The sequence below is a fragment of the Dermochelys coriacea genome, chromosome 8 (assembly GCF_009764565.3).
Source record: "Dermochelys coriacea isolate rDerCor1 chromosome 8, rDerCor1.pri.v4, whole genome shotgun sequence".
Lineage (NCBI taxonomy): Eukaryota > Metazoa > Chordata > Testudines > Dermochelyidae > Dermochelys > Dermochelys coriacea.
Genome location: NC_050075.1, coordinates 79,373,372 through 79,395,487, shown reverse-complemented (window position 1 = coordinate 79,395,487; position 22,116 = coordinate 79,373,372). Strand labels below are relative to the sequence as shown.

General features: G+C 41.2%; 1 protein-coding gene across 1 annotated transcript in view; it reads right to left on the bottom strand.

The window, feature by feature from the left end:
• Positions 1 to 3,648: 3,648 nt before the first annotated feature.
• Positions 3,649 to 22,116, bottom strand: part of SYDE2 (synapse defective Rho GTPase homolog 2) — a 52,813-nt gene continuing 34,345 nt past the window's right edge. The window contains exons 5-8 of the mRNA XM_038415000.2: positions 14,483 to 14,664; positions 11,933 to 12,164; positions 4,455 to 6,186; positions 3,649 to 4,303 (exon numbers count right to left, since the gene is read on the bottom strand). Of these exons, the coding sequence (XP_038270928.1) occupies positions 5,684 to 6,186; positions 11,933 to 12,164; positions 14,483 to 14,664 (917 nt within the window). The 3' untranslated portion in view covers positions 3,649 to 4,303; positions 4,455 to 5,683. The remainder of the gene's footprint in view (positions 4,304 to 4,454; positions 6,187 to 11,932; positions 12,165 to 14,482; positions 14,665 to 22,116) is intronic.

The window sequence follows — 22,116 nt, the reverse complement described above, 5'->3', positions numbered from 1 at the left end:
GAAGAGGCGGGGCTGAGGCAGGGATTTGGGGAAGGAGTTTGAATAGGGGCAGGGAGGGGGTGGAGACTTTGGGGAAAGGGTTGGAATGGGGGCGGGAGGGAACGGGGCAGGGGTGGAGTCAGGGGCAGAGGGGGGTCAACACACTGGCATCAGTAGAAGTTGGCACCTGTGCCGATGGGTATTGTGACGGGGACCTGTGCTGCTCAAGTCAGTGCCGGGGACTGGTGCCACTCCACCCTCGATGTTGGGGAGGGCGATCGCTGCCCCGATGGCATCAGGGAGCCTCACCTGGAACCCGGTGCCAGCGAACGGTGTCGTGACATGGGAGATCAGGAGCAGTGCTGAGCTGGAGAGGGTGACCACCTCATTGTGGCCGACTTGCCTCTAGATGGTGCCACCATCATGGCAATCAGATCCCTGGCAGCTTTCCGGGGTGGAGGGCAGGTCCAACTCCTCCACCTGGCATTGCCTTTCAGGAGTGTTGCTGGGCACTGGACTCAACGGTCTCTTTAACGGCCAATGGCGTTAAAGCCAATGGCGCTGACTCCTTCGCTCTTGGTGCTGAGTACCTCTGCATAGGACGCACTGCTGCCGCGCCCACCGGCACCGTTGTCTTCAGTACGGGGGAGCGACCCCATCAGTATTCCTGTGCCATGTGTGCGGCACTGGGGAGTCAGAGTGCTGCCAGGTTGTCTCTGCAGCCTGCAGTGCCGGGGAGCGCTGGTGCCGAGGGTCTCTTAGGCCAGAGTCCTTACTCAGTGCCGTGTCGCATACGGAGGCTGGGGTGCTCCGCAAGGATGCGGATGGTGCCAGGGGCTGATGGTCCGTGGCAGGCTGGGTGCAAAGAGCAGACTCCATCAAGAGCTGTTTATGACGAAAGTCTCGCTCTTACAGATCCTGCCCTTCTCTGTCTGGTGCGTCTCCCCAGACATGTTAGGCATGAATCATGGGGGTCGTCTGTTGGCATAGGCTTACTGTAGGTTCCACAGGGCTTAAACCCTTGGGACTAAGGCACGTCCTGGAACTCAGGGGAAGGGGAAGGGATTGGGGGGTAGCCCCACGCCCAATACCTTATCTACAAACTACAACTACAAACGAAAAATTAACAGCTACTATTACGCTAAGGGAAGCACTTGCTACACAAGCAACTGCAGTTCCAACGACCATCACTGGCGGTAAGAAGAAACTGAGGAGGGGCCAGGTTGGTAGGATCATATATTTGGCACCTGCTAGTTGGTAGGATCATATATTTGGCGCCTGCTAGTGGTAGCCCGGTAGAGCACACCACCACATCCTGCCAGTTGTAGCCTGATAGAGCACTCTGGGTCTCCAGAGACTTTTTTGGTCAATTACACTGAAAGGGGAAAGGGAAAGAACAAGCTGCAATAAGGGCAGTGCTTTGTCAGGTGTTTCTTTAGAACAAATTCTGTGGTGCTCACATTTGCAGATGACTACAGAATAAGAAGGTTCGTAAACGCACGAGAGCACAGAACCAAAGTGCAGCATGACTGGAGAGTCGTGGAAGCTACGGTCGGGATGGCCATCAGTAAGATAAGTAAAGGTCTATACCTAGAGAATGGAAATAAAACAGCACAGAAACAAACTGGAGAGTAGGGGTTTAACCAAGCTGCCACATCACACCCCACTAAAACAAATTTGTTTTTTTGTTGTCCCAAAATCACCAAGCAGCCTAGTTGTCATTGGGAAGGCATGTGATTGCCAAAGGGAGACTGGGAAGAAGTTGAGAACCACCAGCTTCAAAATTTCATTGCTCCAGTTGTTGTGGAGAAAATAAAACAGCTGAGTGGAGATTCTCTCTGCTTCCAGCCTGGAGAAGCTGACATCAAAAATCTCACAGCAACCAGACCTCACCTCACCTTTTCCTCAAACTAGGGTAAATAAATGCCCAGAGAGGTGCCTGGCTTCCTGATCAACCTTAACATGTCTAAATGGAAGTATTCCACCTTTACTTCTCCAACTGCTTCAAGTTCAGACAGAGATATTCAGTAGCTCAGCCATGGGAGGAGTGTTGGCAAACAATGATAAACACCTCCATTCTGAGGGAAGCAGCTGAAGTTTCCTTCACAAAGCAGGTGCACACTGCTATGGCTACTGAGATGCATGTTGCCAGAGGGACAGAATAGCTGAGTGGACATCATCAGTGATAGGGAGTCAGGAGACCTGGGTTCTGCCCCAGCTTTGCCACTGTCTTGCTGTATGACCAAGACCAAATCAGCTAAACTGTGTGTGCCTTAGTTTCCCCATATGCGAAATAGTACTTACCTTTGAGATCTACGGATACGTGTTGTGATCATTTTGTAAGACAGTGACTAAGCAGTATCAGAAATATAAATCTTGGTTCCATTCTCCTATTTCCACGGGACTGTAAATTAAGTCATTTGATTGGTGCTTTCCCCAGGCATGCTGTGTGTGCATCAACAGACACGTACAAATATTTAAATATCCACACTTTTCTTATGGGAAAGCAGTTTGCGTACTGGTGAGAAAGATTTCTTGACACATTTCTGTGTCATCTTCATTTGCATCTAACTTCTTCATTATCTGGGACAGTAGAAAGGCCACATAGCTCAAAGACAGTCTGCCTGTGAATTATATTATGTTCTCTAAAATCTAGTTTTTAAATCCCTTCTGGTAGTAAGAGGCCCTGCAGAGTGTAAACCACTGCACTACCGTCTTTACGAACTATACTGGAAAAACACACAGAAATGGGTAACTCAAGAAACTTTATTTTATTACTAAATAAGCATTTCAGGGCTTATCCATGGAGTTCATTGGGAATTTTGCCTGATAAAGACTGCAGAACCTGAGGTTCATCTCTTGTATGTCATGAAGACTTATCTATTAGAAGAAATACTAATTTGCACTATGCTCTTCTAATCCCTGCATTTAACTTCCCCGGTCACGGGGAATTTACATACTAATCTAGCTGTTTAAGAATCTTTTACAATGCTAAGTCTGACAGAGAGCTGCAACTTGAACAAATATTATTATATAAACAGTTATGTAAATAGGCACAGTATATAACAAAAAAAATACTCAGAGGGAATTGTGTCTGCTGTTTCAGACTAGGAAATATATGTCTGTACATTTAATAAAAAAAAAGAAATTTCCACCAAATATTTTTGCATAATGGACCCATTTGTAGTCTATATTATAAACACAGAAGTTAAGAAATAGTCTGGTTTACCAAAGAATATTTATACAGAAATATTTTAATGCTAAATATATTCACACAAATGATATGGAAACAGATTGTCCCAAACCATCAACATATCTTTGCAACATACCAAGAACTGCGGTCAAAAACATTGGTTTTCAAAGTTGCTTACAAAAACAGATCAACTACAAAAGCTATTACATTAATTTTTTTTTAAATCCTATATGAATGCAATTGCAATCTAGAAAACAAAATACTCCAAGTGACTGAAAAAAAAAAATTCTGCAAACCACCAGAGTATCTATCGAACAAATAAATAATATATTCTGCCAAAGAATATGTACAGTAGATAGCTTAAAGTATGTTTTTAAATAATAACCACTTATTAGACTTGATCACATTTTAGTCTCAATTCAAATTTTTATTTAGAATTAAAATTTATAGTTTAAAAATTATACACATTCTGTATAAAAGTTTAAAAAAATACATTGATTTACTGATAAATGTGTCAGGTTAAATTTACATTTTAAACAATATTGTATTGCATATTTTAACACTTATAACAAAAATAAATTAATGAGAATGAATAAATCATTTGAAACTATGCTAAGATATTCGTTTAGAAAAAGGTGGAAAAATGTACCCTAATTCTCAATGACATTCTACTGTAAATAAATAACTATAAAACCTGGCAATATATAGAAGTATGTACTAGCTAAAAGCAATTACCACAGGGCAAAAGGAAAGATATGGAAGAATGCTGATATACTGAAAAGAAAGAAGAAAATTAAATCCTATACTGCTAGTTGATTAAGACTGGATGTTTGGATTCCCAGTAAAAATGCTGTGGCCTATAAAAGAAAAACAATGGGTTTGTGCCCTTTTGCTTGTTATGACATTACAAAGGTGGCTTGAAATTTTTAAAAAAATTAACAAATATTTTCTCTGCTTTTTTTTATTTTAGAAATTCAGTTACCTGCCATGGAAGACTCTATGAATGACAGGAGGTATGATTGTATTATGAGATCACAGATACCAAGGAAATGAAATCTGATTAATTGAGAGGGAATGTGATTTTCATTCCAACTATTTAAAACTCTTGATTTTGTTTGTTTTGGTTAACACCTATTTAATTAAAAAGAAAAGGAGTACTTGTGGCACTTGTGGATGTAGCTCACGAAAGCTTATGCTCTAATAAATTTGTTAGTCTCTAAGGTGCCACAAGTACTCCTTTTCTTTTTGCGAATACAGACTAACACTGCTGCTACTCTGAAACCTATTTAATTAAAACACTTGGGGGGAGGAGGGGAGAATGACTGCTTTTCACAGGTATTTATCACCTCCAAGTTCCCAATGAACATCTGAATCATGCAAGATGACCTCCAAAGGTATTAAAGATTTAACAGTCTGCTATTTCGAAGGTAAAATAAAAAGCACAACCCCCCCCCCCACCAAATAAAAGCTTGAAAACCCAACACCCTTTCAGACCTTCTTTATACGTCAGAAAGGATTAAAAAAATAAATAGCACAATCCTTTCCATCCCCCTTCTTTGCCTGAAGGGCACTTTTAAAGGGAACAGACAGGTTCACTGGAAACACTTAGGAAATGCTGGAATACTTCTTAAAATTAAACTGGATGGTTTATGTAGTTAATAGTCAACAGCTGTGAACTGAAGTGTAACATGTGACACAAGGTCTTTTATGTTAATCATTCACTATGTCCTCTCTCTCGGCACATATTTCTGTGCGTAAAATCAAATGCTACATTGCTCAAGCGATTCCTTATTTTGGCATCACAATGTGGAGCTCTTTAGAAATGGTTTCCTTATCTAATTCAGATTTCCCGCTTCCCAATATAACTATACAAACATGTACATAAATATATACAAACAAGGTTAGAAAAATATTTAATTTTTGCAGGTTTAAATAATTACTGAAAAGTGTTAATACAGGAATACAACATTTTGTACAATTAAACTTTTATATACGTATAAAAAGCATTTTTTCATAGCAGCCTTTGCATTGCAAATGAAAACGTGACATACGTGGTAAAATGGGAGCTACCTAAAGTTCATGCTGCAAATCACAGGCCAAGAAACACTAATCCTCTACTAAGAGGAATGTCCGTACCAGGTATAAAGTTTCAGGAACAAAGAGTGCTGTTGCTACACAGAGCAGACAAAGATGGTACCTTAGCTCCTGTCACATACTGTCCAAGCTTCATAAGTGCATAGTACCTTGAGGGGGTGAGAGGGGAAATCACTTCTTCCTAACATCATTTCGCATAGTCTAAAAGGCCAACTTAAATCACAGAGGGTGAGGCCAATGTATTCTTCTAATGAGAAGAAAAATGATCCACAATAATGGATTAGCTAAATTGGATTTGTTTATCCAAGGGAGGCCACAGATTATTCCACAATTCATTAAAAAACCCACAGACAGACTTTTTTGATGAGACGGGTGGAGGAACAGGGAGGTATCAACAGCAGGAATCATGCAAGGAAATTAATAAGTGATATTTAGTTTGTTTTTGTTGAGTTCCTGCTCCAAGTTTCCTATCAGAGTATCAATACTTTCTTGCAGGTCTTTGAGGTTTACTCTGTGGTCCACTGCTGAATCTATTGTTTGCATTGTCAAATAGGTCTGAAATGTATGCTCTTTAGACATGGATTTTGCATGTTCAATCAGTCTATCTGGTCTATCTACTTTGCTGCAATCTTCCCCACTTTCTGTATCTTCTGAAGGAACATCATCATAGTCTGCTTCATTTAGGGTCTCCTTTGGATTTAAAAAGTAGTTTTCCCCACAACTGCTCCAGTCTCCTGCATAGCGATTACTTGAGGGACTGTCTAGTCTGGCTGGTCTGGGCCTAAGTACCCCTGACATTTCAGTACTGCTCAAATTCAACATCTGAGGCCGCTGCTTCTTGGGTCTCAGATAATTCAAAGACGACTGGTTCCCTGGAAACATGTTTGAGTATGTCGATTCTTTGGCAGTTGAACATTGCACTAGAACAAAAAAAAAGTTTAATGAAAATCATAATAATCAAATTGCTAGTAGAGACCAGCAACGAAGGTTGTCCATTTATTTCACTCTACTTTACACACTCAAAACATGCATTAATACATGCAAACTTATGGCCAACACATTCCACTATTATTTTTTCTGCCATTATCTGACATCACTTAGATTAGAAGGAAAATCTAATGGAAAGCTCAGTTTTGAAGATTCATGCCATATTTAATCCGCAACTGAAAAAGTCTATTTAAAAACAGAAAACTTCCAGAGCATTGATTAACTCATGCAGTTGAGTTAATCACCATCTAGCTATGGTCAAATAAAAACAAACAGCTTAGCTCACAGGCCTCTTCCAAACTAAATGGTGCAACAAAAAGCAGGCACCACTTGTAGAGGTTAAAAACACAATAAAAATACCACCTCGAGAAGCTGAAGGCACATCAGAGTTGAACTCTTGCATTTCTCTTTTGTCCCAAGTTTTGTGCACTACCAATAGAAGCTCTTTCATATTAATTTATCTAAGCAGCCATAATTCCATGTCAAATAAACCATCAAACCCCTTTGAGTGCGTTACCTGAACTCATGATTACACAACATAAGTTATTAAGACTTCTCCTCTGTTACCGGCTTCCTATGGTAAACAGTACAAAAATTTTTACTGACCCATGCCTCCTAAATATCTGAACTTTTTTGCTGTGCAGTGGACTATTACCTCTTGAAATTAAACAAGCAGGTTATGCATTCTCTTTCACTGCTAGAAATGTAGCATACACAAATACCTAGAGATCAGGAAGATTCCAACTTGGTCACTTTTTGATTAATGTCCTCTATATTTAAGCATAAAGGGCTCAGTCCTGGGAGGTCTCCAATGTTCTCCTCTCTGGACCCATAACTGGTCTCATTTTAGGTATACCACAGTAATCTTCAAGAACTTTCTTGGCTTTTTGTTTTATTTCACATTAACAAAAAAGTCTTTCTGTTTGGACTACGCTCCATTAAGACGAAGGGTCCCGGGGTTAACAAAACTTGCCGGCCTTACACTCTCCCACTGAGCAAAGACCCATTTGTTTTCACTTGGAAAAATAAGGAAATTGAAATATTGCACAACATGTTTATTATTAAATTTCCTAAATCTACAGGCAGATTAAGTTTAAGAGACTAGACTGTGATCTTTCCTTCTTGAGTCAGATTTTTTTTTAACCCCCAGAATACTAATTTACATTTAAGCATTCATATTTTACTTTAATTTCACCGTAGTCATTGTTCTGCACAGTTCTTGTAAACCAAAAGGTACTGTACAGTATTGGTTTGTACACTTTTATCACAGGAGGGATGGAAACTCTTCTCTACTTATGGTATCTTTTGCCTGCTTGACAGTATTGCATGATCCTGTCTAAAAAGCTACATTTAGTAGCTTTAGTTTCTCAGCAGAAGGGATCATGCTGTGAACTAAGGTACCAACTTGTTCAAATCCCACCTTAATTTGCAACTAGAAATAAACCCATGTTTTCATTTCTGTAGGCTGAATTAGCCAAACCTACAGCAGGCAGCTCCATTATTAGTCAATGACTGTTGAGTTGTTATACTAAAGCACATCCACAATGAAACAGATGTACATTTGTTACATCTTGAAGGAACAGGAATCCTGGCCCCGAGTGTGGAGGCAGTGCCATGACATGATCATTGTCAGACCAGAAGAATATGGAAAACCAAAGCCCTGCCATTTATCTTTTGGATAAGCAGCTGTTCCAGTTCTTCTGATGGGGACATCCCCTCAGGGCCTTTGACTGGCTTCACAAGATTGCTGTGACAGTCAGAAGTAACACTGGCTCCCCACAAAGTGCTGGTCTAATGGCTGAGAATATCTGACTGGCAGTGAGCATTAGACATTTCAATATCCAAAACAAAACATCCCAAACCAAATGGATGAGAGTTTGCATACTTATACTGGGTTTTTCTTCCTCTACGCAATTTAAATTTCCTAACAAACTCACCATTCCTATTGCCAGGATATAAAGTGCAAGTAGATGCTCACAGACAGAGGGACTGCTGCAGCTGTTGTAGACCTTAAAATGGCATTAGTATGCAGTGCAGTGATTTTGTGCCAAGCATTTTTGGTGACAGCAGCAGCACGGATCCTAGTGATATTCCCAGGGTGGAAGTTATTGCTTGAGATAGTGATGAAGAAGTATGCACGAAGGCTCAGTCGCTGTCTGTCCCACAATATGATGTATACTGACCATTATCTAATGTAGCAAAGGAAACCTCAGGGTACTTTTAAAAAACACTTCTCCATGGTTCTTCAGAAATTTGGCATTTCTGTGGTAATTAAATGAGCCTGCAGAAGACACTTGTGTTTCCCTCTATTTGTTTATTCATCCTACCCCCGCCCCCGCATTTCACAGTTCCACCCAAAGACAGATTACATCTTCTCAAACAATTCTCTGACTTCAATCATTCTAAAGACTCTCAACAGATAATAACCACAGTTACTAGCTAGATAAAAAGAAAAGGAGTACTTGTGGCACCTTAGAGACTAACACATTTATTAGAGCATAAGCTTTCGTGAGCTACAGCTCACTTCATCAAATGCATCCGATGAAGTGAGCTGTAGCTCACGAAAGCTTATGCTCTAATAAATGTGTTAGTCTCTAAGGTGCCACAAGTACTCCTTTTCTTTTTGCAAATACAAACTAACACGGCTGCTACTCTGAAACCTAGCTAGATAAAGCAGCACTCATTGAGATCTTACTCCCAAGAAAAAAGGAGCTAGGGTACACTTGGTGGAGTTACAAGATTAATATTTAAAAATTTGGACTTCATATACTTTTACTTCAAAATATATTAGTAAATATATTTGTGATCTTAAAAAACAAAAACCATTGATAAACTTTTGAAGTTCACCTTTATTCCCACTTATGCAGTTATTATGCAATAAACTGCAGACTGCATTCATTGTGCCCATATGCCTGACCTGCACTTTGTCTGCTAATCCAACTCCCCCTCCAGGAAAAACACTTCAGATGGTTTCAACATAAACTTAAAATGGTTTCAAACGGCCATTAACTTTTATTATTTATTCTTACACAACTTGCCAGAGAAATATTTAATTCTTTCCTTCACACAGTCCTGAGTTCCAGGATTCCTTCCTGGTGGTTTCTGGAATTAAATGCTTTCAGAACCATCCAGTGAGAAATTGGGTAGCTCTCTCTGTTGTGTGAGTTGTCTGCAGATAGAAAGAGCTGAAGAACCACTGCTATACATCACTGGAAAAGTGGAGATACCCCATTTTCTAAAAGGTACAGCATTTTTATTCTTTATCCTAAGCAGATGATAGATATCAACCTCAAATTCAATTGTGATATTATAATGTATGGGAAATCTATTTTAGATAAATTTTTAGGTTTTGTAATAATTATGATTTTCCTCTCCTTCCCGGTCCTGTATTTTGACTCTTAGTATGAAGGATTTATTGGCAAAGGGATACACAAATATTTATTCTCAAACATTTCTGAAACAGATTTTCTGTAATAAGAATGGCATATACAGAATATATGATGGCCTTCATACTTCACTTATATCTGAATCACTTGCCATCCCAAATACATGCCACAACACACCCTCAGACATTTCCTATACATCTGCTGTTAATCTTATATAAAAGAACAAGGATTTCTTCTGTTTGAGTTAAAAATAATCTCTGTTACTTGGATTTGGTTTAAATCTCATAACAAGAAGTTTTATCCCATGTTTCAATGGATACTTTAATGCAAATCAAATAGTTTCCCAAGAAGCTTTAGTATGTCCTAAAGACAAAACAGATGAAAAAATAGTTCATGAAATCACTATAGTTAACCTCTGCAATTTAAAAAACAAACATTTTAATTCTGTGCACATTTGAGAACACATATTAACAGGCAGGTAGGTAATGGAATAGATTACTTCTGATCACTGTCACAAATCAGATTACTATGAAACAAAGTGGGCTTCAATGATTTGTTTCCTGATGTGAACAGAGATATAGCAGACCTTCATCTTCCTCCCACTTACATATCTCTAAGTGACTGATGGATTCTGTTGGCCAGGGAATATTTAACTATTATAAAAAGATACTAAAGGAGCCCACAGTAATCTTCTCAAACTCCAGTTTACAACCATGAGACCCAAAGCCTTCTGCTACACATGAGCCTGTTACTGTGGATTACTGCAGGATCCAGTTCAATAGCTAGCTACTAAACAGGAGAGAAAGTACAAAAATAATTCATAAGGGGCCTAATCCAAAACCCACTGCAGTTAATGAAAGTCTTTCCACTGACTACAATGGGCTTTGATCAGGTGCCTGAACACCTTAGGACAGAGGTGGGCAAACTACATCCCGTGGGACCGTCCTGCCCGGCCCCTGAGCTCCTGGCCCGGGGGAGGCTGTCCCCCAGCCCCTCCCCCGCTCCCCCCCCTCTCCCGCAGCCATGCCACCGCACGGGCAGCGCTCTGGACAGCAGCGCAGCAGCTTGTCTGGCTCCGGCCAGGTGGCGCGGCTGCCAGACTTGCTGCTCTGAGTGGCATGGTAAGGGGGCAGTCAGGTGACAGCTGGATAGGGCAGAGGTTCGGGGGGGAGAGGGCAGAGGATAGGGAACATGGGGGGGTTGGATAGGTGTGGGAGTCCTGGGGGGCCTGTCAGGGGGCAGGGGTGTGAATAGGTGTCGGGGCAGTCAGGGGACAGGGAGTGGGGTTCTGGGGGGGCAGTTAGGGGCGGAGGTCCTGGGAGGGGGCGGTCAGGGGACAAGGAGTAGGGGTTTGGATGGGTCAGGGGGGCAGTCAGGGGGCAGAAAGTGGGAGGGGGCCAGGCTGTTTGGGGAGGCACATCCTTCCCTACCCAGCCCTCCATACAGTTTTGGAACCCTGATGTGGCCCTCGGGCCAAAAAGTTTGCCCATCCCTGCCTTAGGAAATGAGAAGTTAGCAGCATCCTTCCACCTCTGAAGCACAGATCCAAACAGAACTATGACTTTCACTTGCATTCTGGCAGGTTAATTAAAAAATATCAAAGTTTTGCTTCCTTTCTACTCAAGCCTGTTTCCAAGAGCTGCTAAGCACATGAAACCCGCAATGAAGTGAATGGGAGTTATGTGTGCCCTGCACTTCTCAGAAATTGGCTCATTACCTATTTTCCTAAAGCCTTCTGTCACACAATTGTACAGCTAGAGTCTCAAATTCTGACTGGGGCTTCTAGCCACTATTGTAATACAAATAATAATTCAGCAGATCTGTCTGTGCAATTTAAGAACCCATAAAACCAAAAGAATCTATACCTGTTCAGGCCAAAGCCAGCAAAATGACCAAACACATCAGAAACCTAAATTAGGTCGTGTGTAGGAGCATTTCCACTAGGTGGGGTTTTTCGCCTATTTCTGTATCTTTTATCACAGTTGCTTGAGAACAACACACAAAATACACTAAAAATCTTGTCATTTTCAGTTGGTAGATAGATCACCAAAGCACAGGATCTCCCACTGAATGACACATTTTGATAAAACAGTTGGATACAACAGATAAAAAAATTACTGTGGTCTCTTTAGTATGTTGTGCCATATTAACCTATAACTGAGAAGAGTCCCAATACCATTTGTATACCCTGTAAACCACACTCTAGAGTCGCACAGTAAAAGATTTGGTTATATTTTAGGATCTGTTGACATTGCTTTCTCATCAGACAGAATTATTTCATAAATTTTATTACCTGGCCATAGCTGGAGCAAATAATGAAGAACTTCTATGTGTTTTTTGAAGTCCAGGGCACTAGCAAGCTCTTCTGAATCTGTAAAGACTCTGTTATTATGATTGGAGGTCTCCTGCCTCTGGCTCAGTAAGACAGGCCCAAAACACACAGCTAAATTCTGGCATGTCATCTTATTTACTTCATGATAAGATGCCACCAATTTCAGGTGATCCAGCAGCATCTTTAGGGTTGCCTAAAATGAAAAAGTTAAGTTTCAGGTAACTAGATACAGCAAAAATACAGTCTCTTATCATCCTATGGCTCTTGCTCAACAGTGCTATTTTCAAGGGTACTTGTTACATATCTAAGGCTTTTCCATAACACAACCACTGCAGTATCTAAGCACTGAAAATCAAGTTGTACTGGACTCCATTACAGTGCAGGCTGGTTAAGACAGATGTCTTGGGCAAAAAATTTCTCTCTTTCCTGACCTCTGATCTATGTGTATGGACTTTCTTACAGTGAAAACAGGCCATCAGAGAAAGGAAAGAAACTGAAGAAGAAGCAGGGACACAAGAAGTCAGTCCGGCTTGATAAAAATAAAAATTGGCCTCCATCCAGTTTTCTGGCCACCCAGGTCTGCCTTAAGTTGAAATGAATTTTTAGAATTACCTCTTTCAGCATTCAAAATGCTTAGCTTACAAGGATTCTTTTGCAAAGGGGAAGTGTCTTTCATTTAATATGGACTAGATTCTGGTGCTTTTACTCATACTGTCTAGCTCCTTACCCGGGGGTAGTTCCACTGAACAAAGTGGGACTAGAAGAATACAATACGACTCAGCATGCATTATGGATGGCCAAATCTGGCCCTACATGAATCGAGTATTCTTTAAAACTACTGGATTGTCAGCCATGGACACAAGTCCTATGTACCACACCCCTTAGTTAGAAGGGTAACTTCTAGGAATAGTTGTAAAAGGACTTTGTTTATGAACATGCAGCCCCCATGAGGGGTTAATATCTGCTCAAAATGTTCAAGGCTGCTCCTTTAATCTCTCCTGAAGAACACATATCATTAGGAAGAGAGAATGGTACCTCAGGCAATACATCACATACTCATAGGATAGGGTGGCCAAACTTACTAACCCTCCGAGCTGCATATGATAATCTTCAGAAATCTGAGAGCTGGATGTGCCTACCGAGCTCAGGCTTCAACCCCGTGGGGAGAGGAATCTCAGGGCTCAAGCCCTGGCAGTCATGCCCCATGGGGCTGAAGCCCCACCACCGAGAAGCCACAAGCTCCCCCCCACTCCTCCAGTGTGGTAGGTGGGAAGGGATATGGGGAGGGGGCTCTGTTAGCTGCACTTTAACTGTAAAAGAGCTGCCTGCAGCTCACAAGCTGCCGTTTGGGCACACCTGCCATAGGTTGTGCACCACTGAGAGCAATGGCACTGTAATGTTGTGTGTTAAACAGCAAGACCAAGAAGTTAAGCAGCCGTTGAACTATCAGAGAACAGAAAATATGTACAAACACAGAAGCAGGACCTGCTCCTTTCACCACCTCAAATGCAGTCCTCCTCAATGGAGAATGAGCATTCAATTCTGCAGCAGACTAGCTGCTGTCTATGGGATTATTTTATTTATTACTGAAGCATCCATCCTGAACACTGGGCACTTTACAACACAGAAGTGAAAAACCAACAAACAGCTGGCAATCAAGTCGATAAAAATTTCTTAAAGGAACATTAATTCATCTTTTAAAATAAGGTAATAAAATACTTAACACAAACATTTGCTGGCTAAAGATTAAACATTTATTATGTTCTACTTTGCTTAGAAGCAATTTGCTTGTCCATTTACTGTAAACACATTAAACTTAAATCAAGTCAGTTTGCATTCTTTAGTTTTTCTGTTAATAACCTTTAACTTTTGCTCTTGTAAAATCTATTTATGCCAACATTAAACCAGGTTAAAGTTTTATTGCACTATTGTTAATAATAAAATAATAATAATAATAAATAATAATAATAATGCATGCAGCAAGAGGGATTTATAGAGTGCCTTTCAGACTGAATCCTCCCACAGCACTCCACGATCTATATACCGGGTTCACTTTGCCCGTCAAGGATATGCTGATGCTCTTGGATGGAACACGGCAGCTATTACACTACAACATATGGCAGTTTATAGCTCTATCACATATGTTTAGGGGAGAGGAATGCTGTTACTCAGGTAAGCATTGGCCAGGAGACCCAGGGTAACAAAAAGCTTTGGGAATTTAATACAACTCATAGTCAGGATCTGCCTTTTCACAATTTTAAAAAAAATACCCGTATGCCATTTTTAATTCAGTTTTGTACACCGGAAGAGGTAAAACACACAAAGTACAAGTTAAACCCAGCAATACAGATCCTAAAGTTAAAGACAGCTTGAAAGTGTTATCAAGTGGGTATTTGAGTTACAAATAGAAAGTATAAGAACTCAGCAGCATTTATGTGTAGTCTAATAAGGGTTCCTTCCCTTTCTGCAACTGGCGATTTATTATGGTTTTAGCTGGCCAATAGTACTCACCTTTTCAACATCTGGCAGACAATCCAAAAGAGCCACCGTATGCTCAGAGTCACTTGGGTCATTTTCACAACTGCTTGCTGTCATTTTCAAGGGATTTTTCACCATGGCATCTAACACTGCTTCATAGAGCTGCTTAGTTATCAGGGGAGAGGGCAGCTCTCTTAGATAATCCTTGAGGACACCTTCACAAGAGACACAGGAACAGATGCATTTAACAAACTGAAGACTCTCACGTTGCATAATTTCTTGGGAGTTGTAAGGCACATAACCTGCACTCCTCCCAAAAGAGAATTCGCCAGGCTGTTTTCTACAGCTTACATTTGCAGGGAGAAAATAAGAACAGATTAAAATCATATTATTTGGGGAGCTCCCAAGGGCTTGAATTACTGGGAATGTAATTGCCCGATGATGTTATTTCATTACTTCATAACATTTTGGGGCTCTGGAAACTTTTTCAAAATATGCTTATAGCACTATTACTACTAGACTTACCTCAGACCCACTTCAGAGCTCTCTCTTTTATATTTACTGTAGTATCTAATGACAGGTTTCAGAGTAGCAGCCGTGTTAGTCTGTATCTGCAAAAAGAACAGGAGGACTTGTGGCACCTTAGAGATGAACAAATTTATTTGAGCATAAGAAGTGAGCACAAAAGCTTCTGCTCAAATAAATATGTTACTCTAAGGTGCCACAAGTCCTCCTTTTCTTTTTGTAGTATCTAAGCTCTTCACAATCTTTAAATGAATGTATCTTCACAACATCCCTGAGAGATAGGAAAATACTATTATCCCCATTTTACAGATGCCGAATAGATGAAGCTGCAACATCCCAGGCTTCTACAACCCAGTCCAGAATCCTGGGTAATGACCCCTGTGGCTAGCTAGGTTAAATCACAGCCTGTGGTTGCAGTGTACACATACCCTCCGTGATTTGCCCAGGAAGTTTGTGGCAGATCAAGAATTTAGCCCAGGTCTCCCAGGCCAGTCCCCATCCACTGAACTATCCTTCCTCTATTTTTGCGGTGCCGGTATACAGAGCACTTTAGAAACTGCCTATGCTGTGCTCAGTAGGTGCAGTAATGACTGCTAACATGACAGCATTTTACTTCTCCATGATAAAAATCTCTCCAGTTCTGACAGGTCACAAATGTATTCCACCAAAACTTGACATATGCAATTCAGACTAGTATTAAATTCAGACCCAAGAATGAAGAATAATTGCCTTATTTCGAATCAGAACTCTCTTTCACAGACATTTTCATAGTCCAGGACACACTAAAAGTTTGAAAACACCTTAAATACACCCATTAATGACAGAACTCTAGCAGCCCCAGAATAAGAGTGATATTTTTCTCTCAATACAGGATTATTCATACAAATAATGCTTCTCATTACTGTTCAGTGCAAGTCTACAAGTGCATCAAAATTGGGACTCTGCCCCCACTGGGGTAAGATTGCTCTCTTGCTCTTCCCCAGTCCCTTTTGTTCTGCTCCACGCTACTTGCTGGCTCTGCTGCACGACAGTGCAACAGAGCCTTTGTTAGGCTCTCAGCGGTGCTATTTATTACACCAGCTCCTCTGTGTTGGTGGTTCTACCATCTTCTGAAAAAGACTCTGTCCTTCCAGAACAAAAGCAGTGCAGTACTACTGTCTAGAATTATTCAGAGCCAGAATACCAAAAGAGAAAAATAGAATAAAAGTTGTTGATTATTCAAATAACTATTTTGCATTTACATTAACTTACACTGAGGCCCACAGACAGTGTTTTAATCCAGGTGAAGGCATCAGAGGATGCCTGATATATGAAAGGGTGCCTGGTACTCTCAAAGGAAAGATGCCTGTATGGGTGGACACATGCATGCATGGAAACTGCATGCAATCAGTGATCTCATGCACAGTTCTCTCAAGGGTGAGTTGGAGAATGTAACTCCAAGATCCTGCCATTTACAAGAAGTAGGGAAAGAGCAGAAAAGAAGCTGATAGTAGCCTTCCTGCACATCTGCTGTCTCAGGAAAGGGAAGGGATAGCTACAGTAAATAGGAATGACCTAAATCTCTCTGCTACGCAAAGCCTAGTGACACATGGCTTCATGTGTGCCTGGCGATTAATTTCTTTCCTATTCATCTCATTGTTTCTTATTTTGGTTTATAAAATGTGCCTGATTACCAAGTACCAATAAAGGCCATGCTCTGTGTACTAACACTAATCCAAAGCAGAAAAGAGCAGCCGTTCCCCCTAAAACAAAAAACATCAACCCCACCCAACGTCCCACTTTCTAACCACCTGGAGCATTTACAGCTGCTGCACTAGTCAAAAAGTAGATCAGTGGTCACAGAATAAAATGGATACAGCATCCATTCCCATTCATTGACATTTCCACCTATCACCTCTTTGGCAACTATATGTCCAAGCCTAAGAAGTGCAGAACTCCTGCACTCTCACTAAATGTAAGACTGTATCAAGATCACAGACTTTTGCAGCAGTGAATGCAAGGACCTACTTCTGAAAATTTTCCTGATCCCAGAAAACACTAACTAGTAGAGAATTACTGCTACAGCCCCAACATTAAGATGTTGAAACAAGGGACATGCAGATGACCATTTATAAAGATCATTCTGGAAAGGATTGGGGTAGAAAGGGAGGAGGAAAAGGAGAAAAGAAATATGATTCTGTGGGATGCCAACAGCCAGGAAGCATTTCACTATACCTGCTTCTCTATGAGCCTCTCTGTCTGTCCAATATAGAATCAAGGGCAAGGGCAGCGGGGGAATTGGTGCGGGGAGTTAACCTCAGCATTTGAAAATTTTTGTAAACAAGTCTAAACTCCTGGCTAATACTTCAGAGTGAGTACTATTTCAATTGCTTACAGAAAAAACAAGAGCACTAATAGGTTCATAGATATTAAGGTCAGAAGGGACCATTCTGATCATCTAGTCTGAACTCCTGCACAATGCAGACCACAGAATCTCACTCACCCACTCCTACGAAAAACCTCACCTATGTCTGAGCTATTGAAGTCCTCAAATCATGGTTTAAAGACTTCAAGGAGCAGAGAATCCTCCAGCAAGTGACCCATGCCCCATGCTACAGAGGAAGACAAAAAACCTCCAGGGCCTCATCCAGTCTGCCCTGGAGGAAAATTCCTTCCCGACCCCATATATGGCGATCAGCTAAACCCTGAGCATATGGGCAAGATTCACCAGCCAGATACCCAGGAAAGAATTTTCTGTAGTAACTCAGATCCCACCCATCTAATATCCCATCTCAGGGGATTAGGCCTATATACCATGAATATTTAAAGATCAATTAATTACCAAAATCACATTATCCCATCATACCATCTCCTCCATAAACTTATGGAGTTTAATCTTAAAGCCAGATAGATCTTTTGCCCTCACTGCTTCCCTGGGAAGGCTATTCCAAAACTTCACTCCTCTGATGGTTAGAAACCTTCGTCTAATTTCAAGTCTAAACTTCCTCGTGGCCAGTTTATACCCATTTGTTCTTGTATCCACATTGGTACTGAGCTGAAATAATTCCTCTCCCTCTCCTGTATTTATCCCTCTGATATATGTATAGAGAGCAATCATATCTCCCCTCAACCTTCTTTTAGTTAGGCTAAACAAGCCAAGCTCCTTGAGTCTCCTTTCATAAGACAAGTTTTCCATTCCTCGGCTCATCCTAGTCCTTCTCTGTACCTGTTTCAGTTTGAATTCATCCTTTTTAAACATGGGAGACCAGAACTGCACACAGTATTCCAGGTGAGGTCTCACTAGTGCCTTGTATAATGGTACTAAAACCTCCTTATCCCTACTGGAAATGCCTCTCCTGATGCATCCCAAAACCGCATTAGCTTTTTTCACAGCCATATCACACTGGCAGCTCATAGTCATCCTATGATCAACCAATACTCCAATTCTCCTCCTCCGTTACTTCTAATTGATGCGTTCCCCAGCTTAACACTAAAATTCTTGTTATTAATCCCTAAATGCATAACCTTATACTTCTCACTATTAAATTTCATCCTATTACTATTACTCCAGTTTACAAGGTCATCCAGATCCTCCTGTATGATATCCCGATTCTTCTCTGAATTGGCATTACCTCCCAGCTTTGTATCATCTGCAAACTTTATTAGCACACTCCCACTTTTTGTGCCAAGGTGAGTAATAAAAAGGTTAAATAAGATGAGTCCCAAAACTGATCCCTGAGGAACTCCACTAGTAACCTCCCTCCAGACAGTTCACCTTTCAGTAGGACCCGTTGTAGTCTCCCCTTTAACCAATTCCTAATCATAGCCACTTGGAAACGACAAAACACAGGCCAGATATCTAGGAGCAAAAAACACAGTATTATGAAAACAAGGAAACCTCCTAAAGATGTGTAGCTTTTTACATCTCTCTCTGCCCTAGCTCTTTTACTACTCTCATTTAAAAAGCTAAATGAAAAAAGTCAATCTCTGCTACAAAATGTCCAAGCACAACGTATCATGCAAATAACCACTTTAATTAAGATACAGCTCAGTTAAACATATTACAATCTGATGTTTCATTTTAGCTAAACTCCTTTTCATAAAATGTTACCATAATTAACTATGGTTAGAGGCAGCATCTAATACAGGGATGGACAAACTATGGCCTTTGGGCCGCATCTGGCCAGCCAGCCATTTTAATCCGGCCCTCAAGCTCCTGCTGGGGAGTTGGGTCTGGGGCTTGCCTTGTGCCAGCCAGGGAGTAGGGTCGGGGGCCGCACCACGCAGCTCCCAGAAGTAGCAGCATACCCCCTGTCCCTCCAGCTCCTACGCTTAGGGGCAGCCAGGGGCATCCGCTCTGCACGCTATGCCCACCCCAAGCACCATCCTCACAGCTCCCGTTGGCCAGGAACCATAGCCAAAGGGAGCTGTAGGGGCAACGCCTGTGGACAGGGCAGCGTACGGAGCTGCCTGGCCACGCGCAGAGATGCCTACCTACGCCTCCGCATAGGATCCAGAGAAGGGACATGCCGCTTCTTCCAGGAGCTGCTTGAAATAAGCGCCACCTGGAGCCTGCACCCTTGAGCCTCTCCCAGTGTGCCAACCCAACCCCTCGATCCCAGCCCAGAGCACCTGTCTGCACCCCAAACCCCTCATCCCCCAGCCCCATCCCAGAGCCCACATCCCCAGCTGGAGCCTGCACCCCTTCCCACACCCAATCCCCTGTCCCAGTCCTGATCGCCCTCCCGCCCTCCGAACGCCTCTGTCCCAGCCCAGAGCACCCTTCTACACCCTAAACTCCTCATCCCCAGCCCCACCTCAGAGCTTTTCCCCCCCCACACTGCACCCCACTCTCCTGCCCCAGCCCGGAGCTGCCTCCTGCACCCCGAATTCCTCATTTCTGGCTCCACGCCGGAGCCTGCACCCCCAACCAGAGCCCTAAACCCTACCGCACCCCAACCCGAATTTTGTGAGCATTCTTGGCCCACCATACAATTTTTATTCCCAGATGTGGCCCTCAAGCCAAAAAGTTTGCCCACCCCGATCTAGAATGATAGAGCTGAAAGCAGGAAATAGAGAGGTATAATTTTAAGTATCTGCCAAATACAGGACACATCACTTCCCAAACCATGACAGAAATACCATCACTTTTGTGTTCTTTAACAAAGCAAGAGTTGTTACAAATCTCAGTGCAAAGCTTGCCCTATGAGCCAGCTGTCAAATAAACTGTGTCACTAAAGATTTTGTTAAAAGTTAATTTCGCATAAACACGGAGTGGGGAGATTTAAATTTTTCCTCCTTAAATGATCTTCATACGTGGAATATAACTATTACAACTATTATCAATCTTTGTTCTTATTTCTTGAAAGAAAAGTAAAAAAGGAAAACGTACTGCATTGAAACAATGTTAGGAAAGAACAGTCACAATTGTAGCAAGTCAGAAAATGGGGACCTAAGATTCCAAGAGCAACATTAACTCCTCCCTATTACACAAGTGTACTAGTTCCTCCTCCTACTTTTCTGATTACTGCAACATGGCCAAATTAACCTTGCCATTGAAAGCACAGCTGATTTGTTCTAGTTTTAGCTGTATAACTTTATCAGGGCATTAATAGTTTTTTAACATTAACTCTCCTAGGTTTTTAAAGCCTATAAGTAAGTAAGGAAAGAGGAAAAAAAAATCTGGAGCTTTTCAGTTTGAGAAGATTATGAACTCCTTGAGACAAACAGTCCACACTTGAAGCCATGTTCTGCTCCCATTGAAACCAATGTGAATTTCAAAATTTACATCAACAGGACCAGGCTTTTACCTACAGACATGCTAAATGGGTGTGCATTCCTCAGATGTGCATCTAAGTTTAAATGCACACTTCCCAACTGAAAGAAATATCACGCACACTCAGTACACAGTATTCAACCCAACATATATTTAAATAAAATATTTTACCCTTCCTTTCAATCTAGTAAAGGCATGTCCTTTCAAGGATCCATCTCATGATTCAAATTACAGCTTTTTTATTGCTGTGGCCCTCTTCAAAAAGCAAGGCTAGTTTATATACATATATATAGGCACTCAAACGATTAAAAAAAATTAATCACGATTAATCGAACTGTTAAACAATAGAATACCATTTATTTAAATATTTTTGGATGTTTTCTACATTTTCAAACATATTGATTTCAATTACAACACAGAACACAAAATGTACAGTGCTCACTTTATATTTATTTTTTATTGCAAATATTTGCACTGTAAAAAACAAAAGAAATAGGATTCTTCAATTCACCGAATACAAGTACTGTAGTGCAATCTCTATCATGAAAGATGAACTTACAAATGTAGAATTATGTACAAAAAAACCTGCATTCAAAAATAAAAATGTAAAACTTTAGAGCCTACAAGTCTAATCAGTCTTACTGCTTGTTCAGCCAATTGCTCAGACAAACAAGTTTGTTTACATTTATGGGAGATAATGCTGCCTGCTTCTTGTTTACACTGTCACCTGAAAGTGAGACCAGGCATTCGCATGGCACTGTTGTAGTTGGCGTCGCAAGATATTTATGTGCCCGATGCGTTAAAGATTCATATGTCCCTTGATGCTTCAACCGCCATTCCAAAGGACATACATCCATGCTGATGGGTCCTGCTCAACAACAATGCAAACCAGTGCAGACCAACGCATGTTCATTTTCATTATCTGAGTCAGAGGCCACCAGCAGAAGGTTGATTTTCTTTTTTGGTGGTTGGGTTCTGTAGTTTCCGCATCAGAGTGTTGCTCGTTTAAGACTTCTGAAAGCATGCTCCACACCTCATCCCTCTCAGATTTTGGAAGGCAATTCAGATTCTTAAATCTTCGGTCAAGAGCTGTAGCTCTCTTTAGAAATTTCACATTGGTTTCTTCTTTGCATTTTGTCAAATTTGCAGTGAAAGTGTTCTTAAAACAAACAACATGTCGGATCATCATCCGAGACGGCTATAACATTAAATATATGGCAGAATGTGGGTAAAATAGAGCCGGAGACATACAATTCTCCCCCAAGGAGTTCAGTCACAAATTTAATTAACACATTATTTTATTAACAAGCATCATCAGCATGGAAGCATGTCCTCTGGAACAATGGCTGAAGCATGAAGAGGCATATGAATCTTTAGCACATCTGGC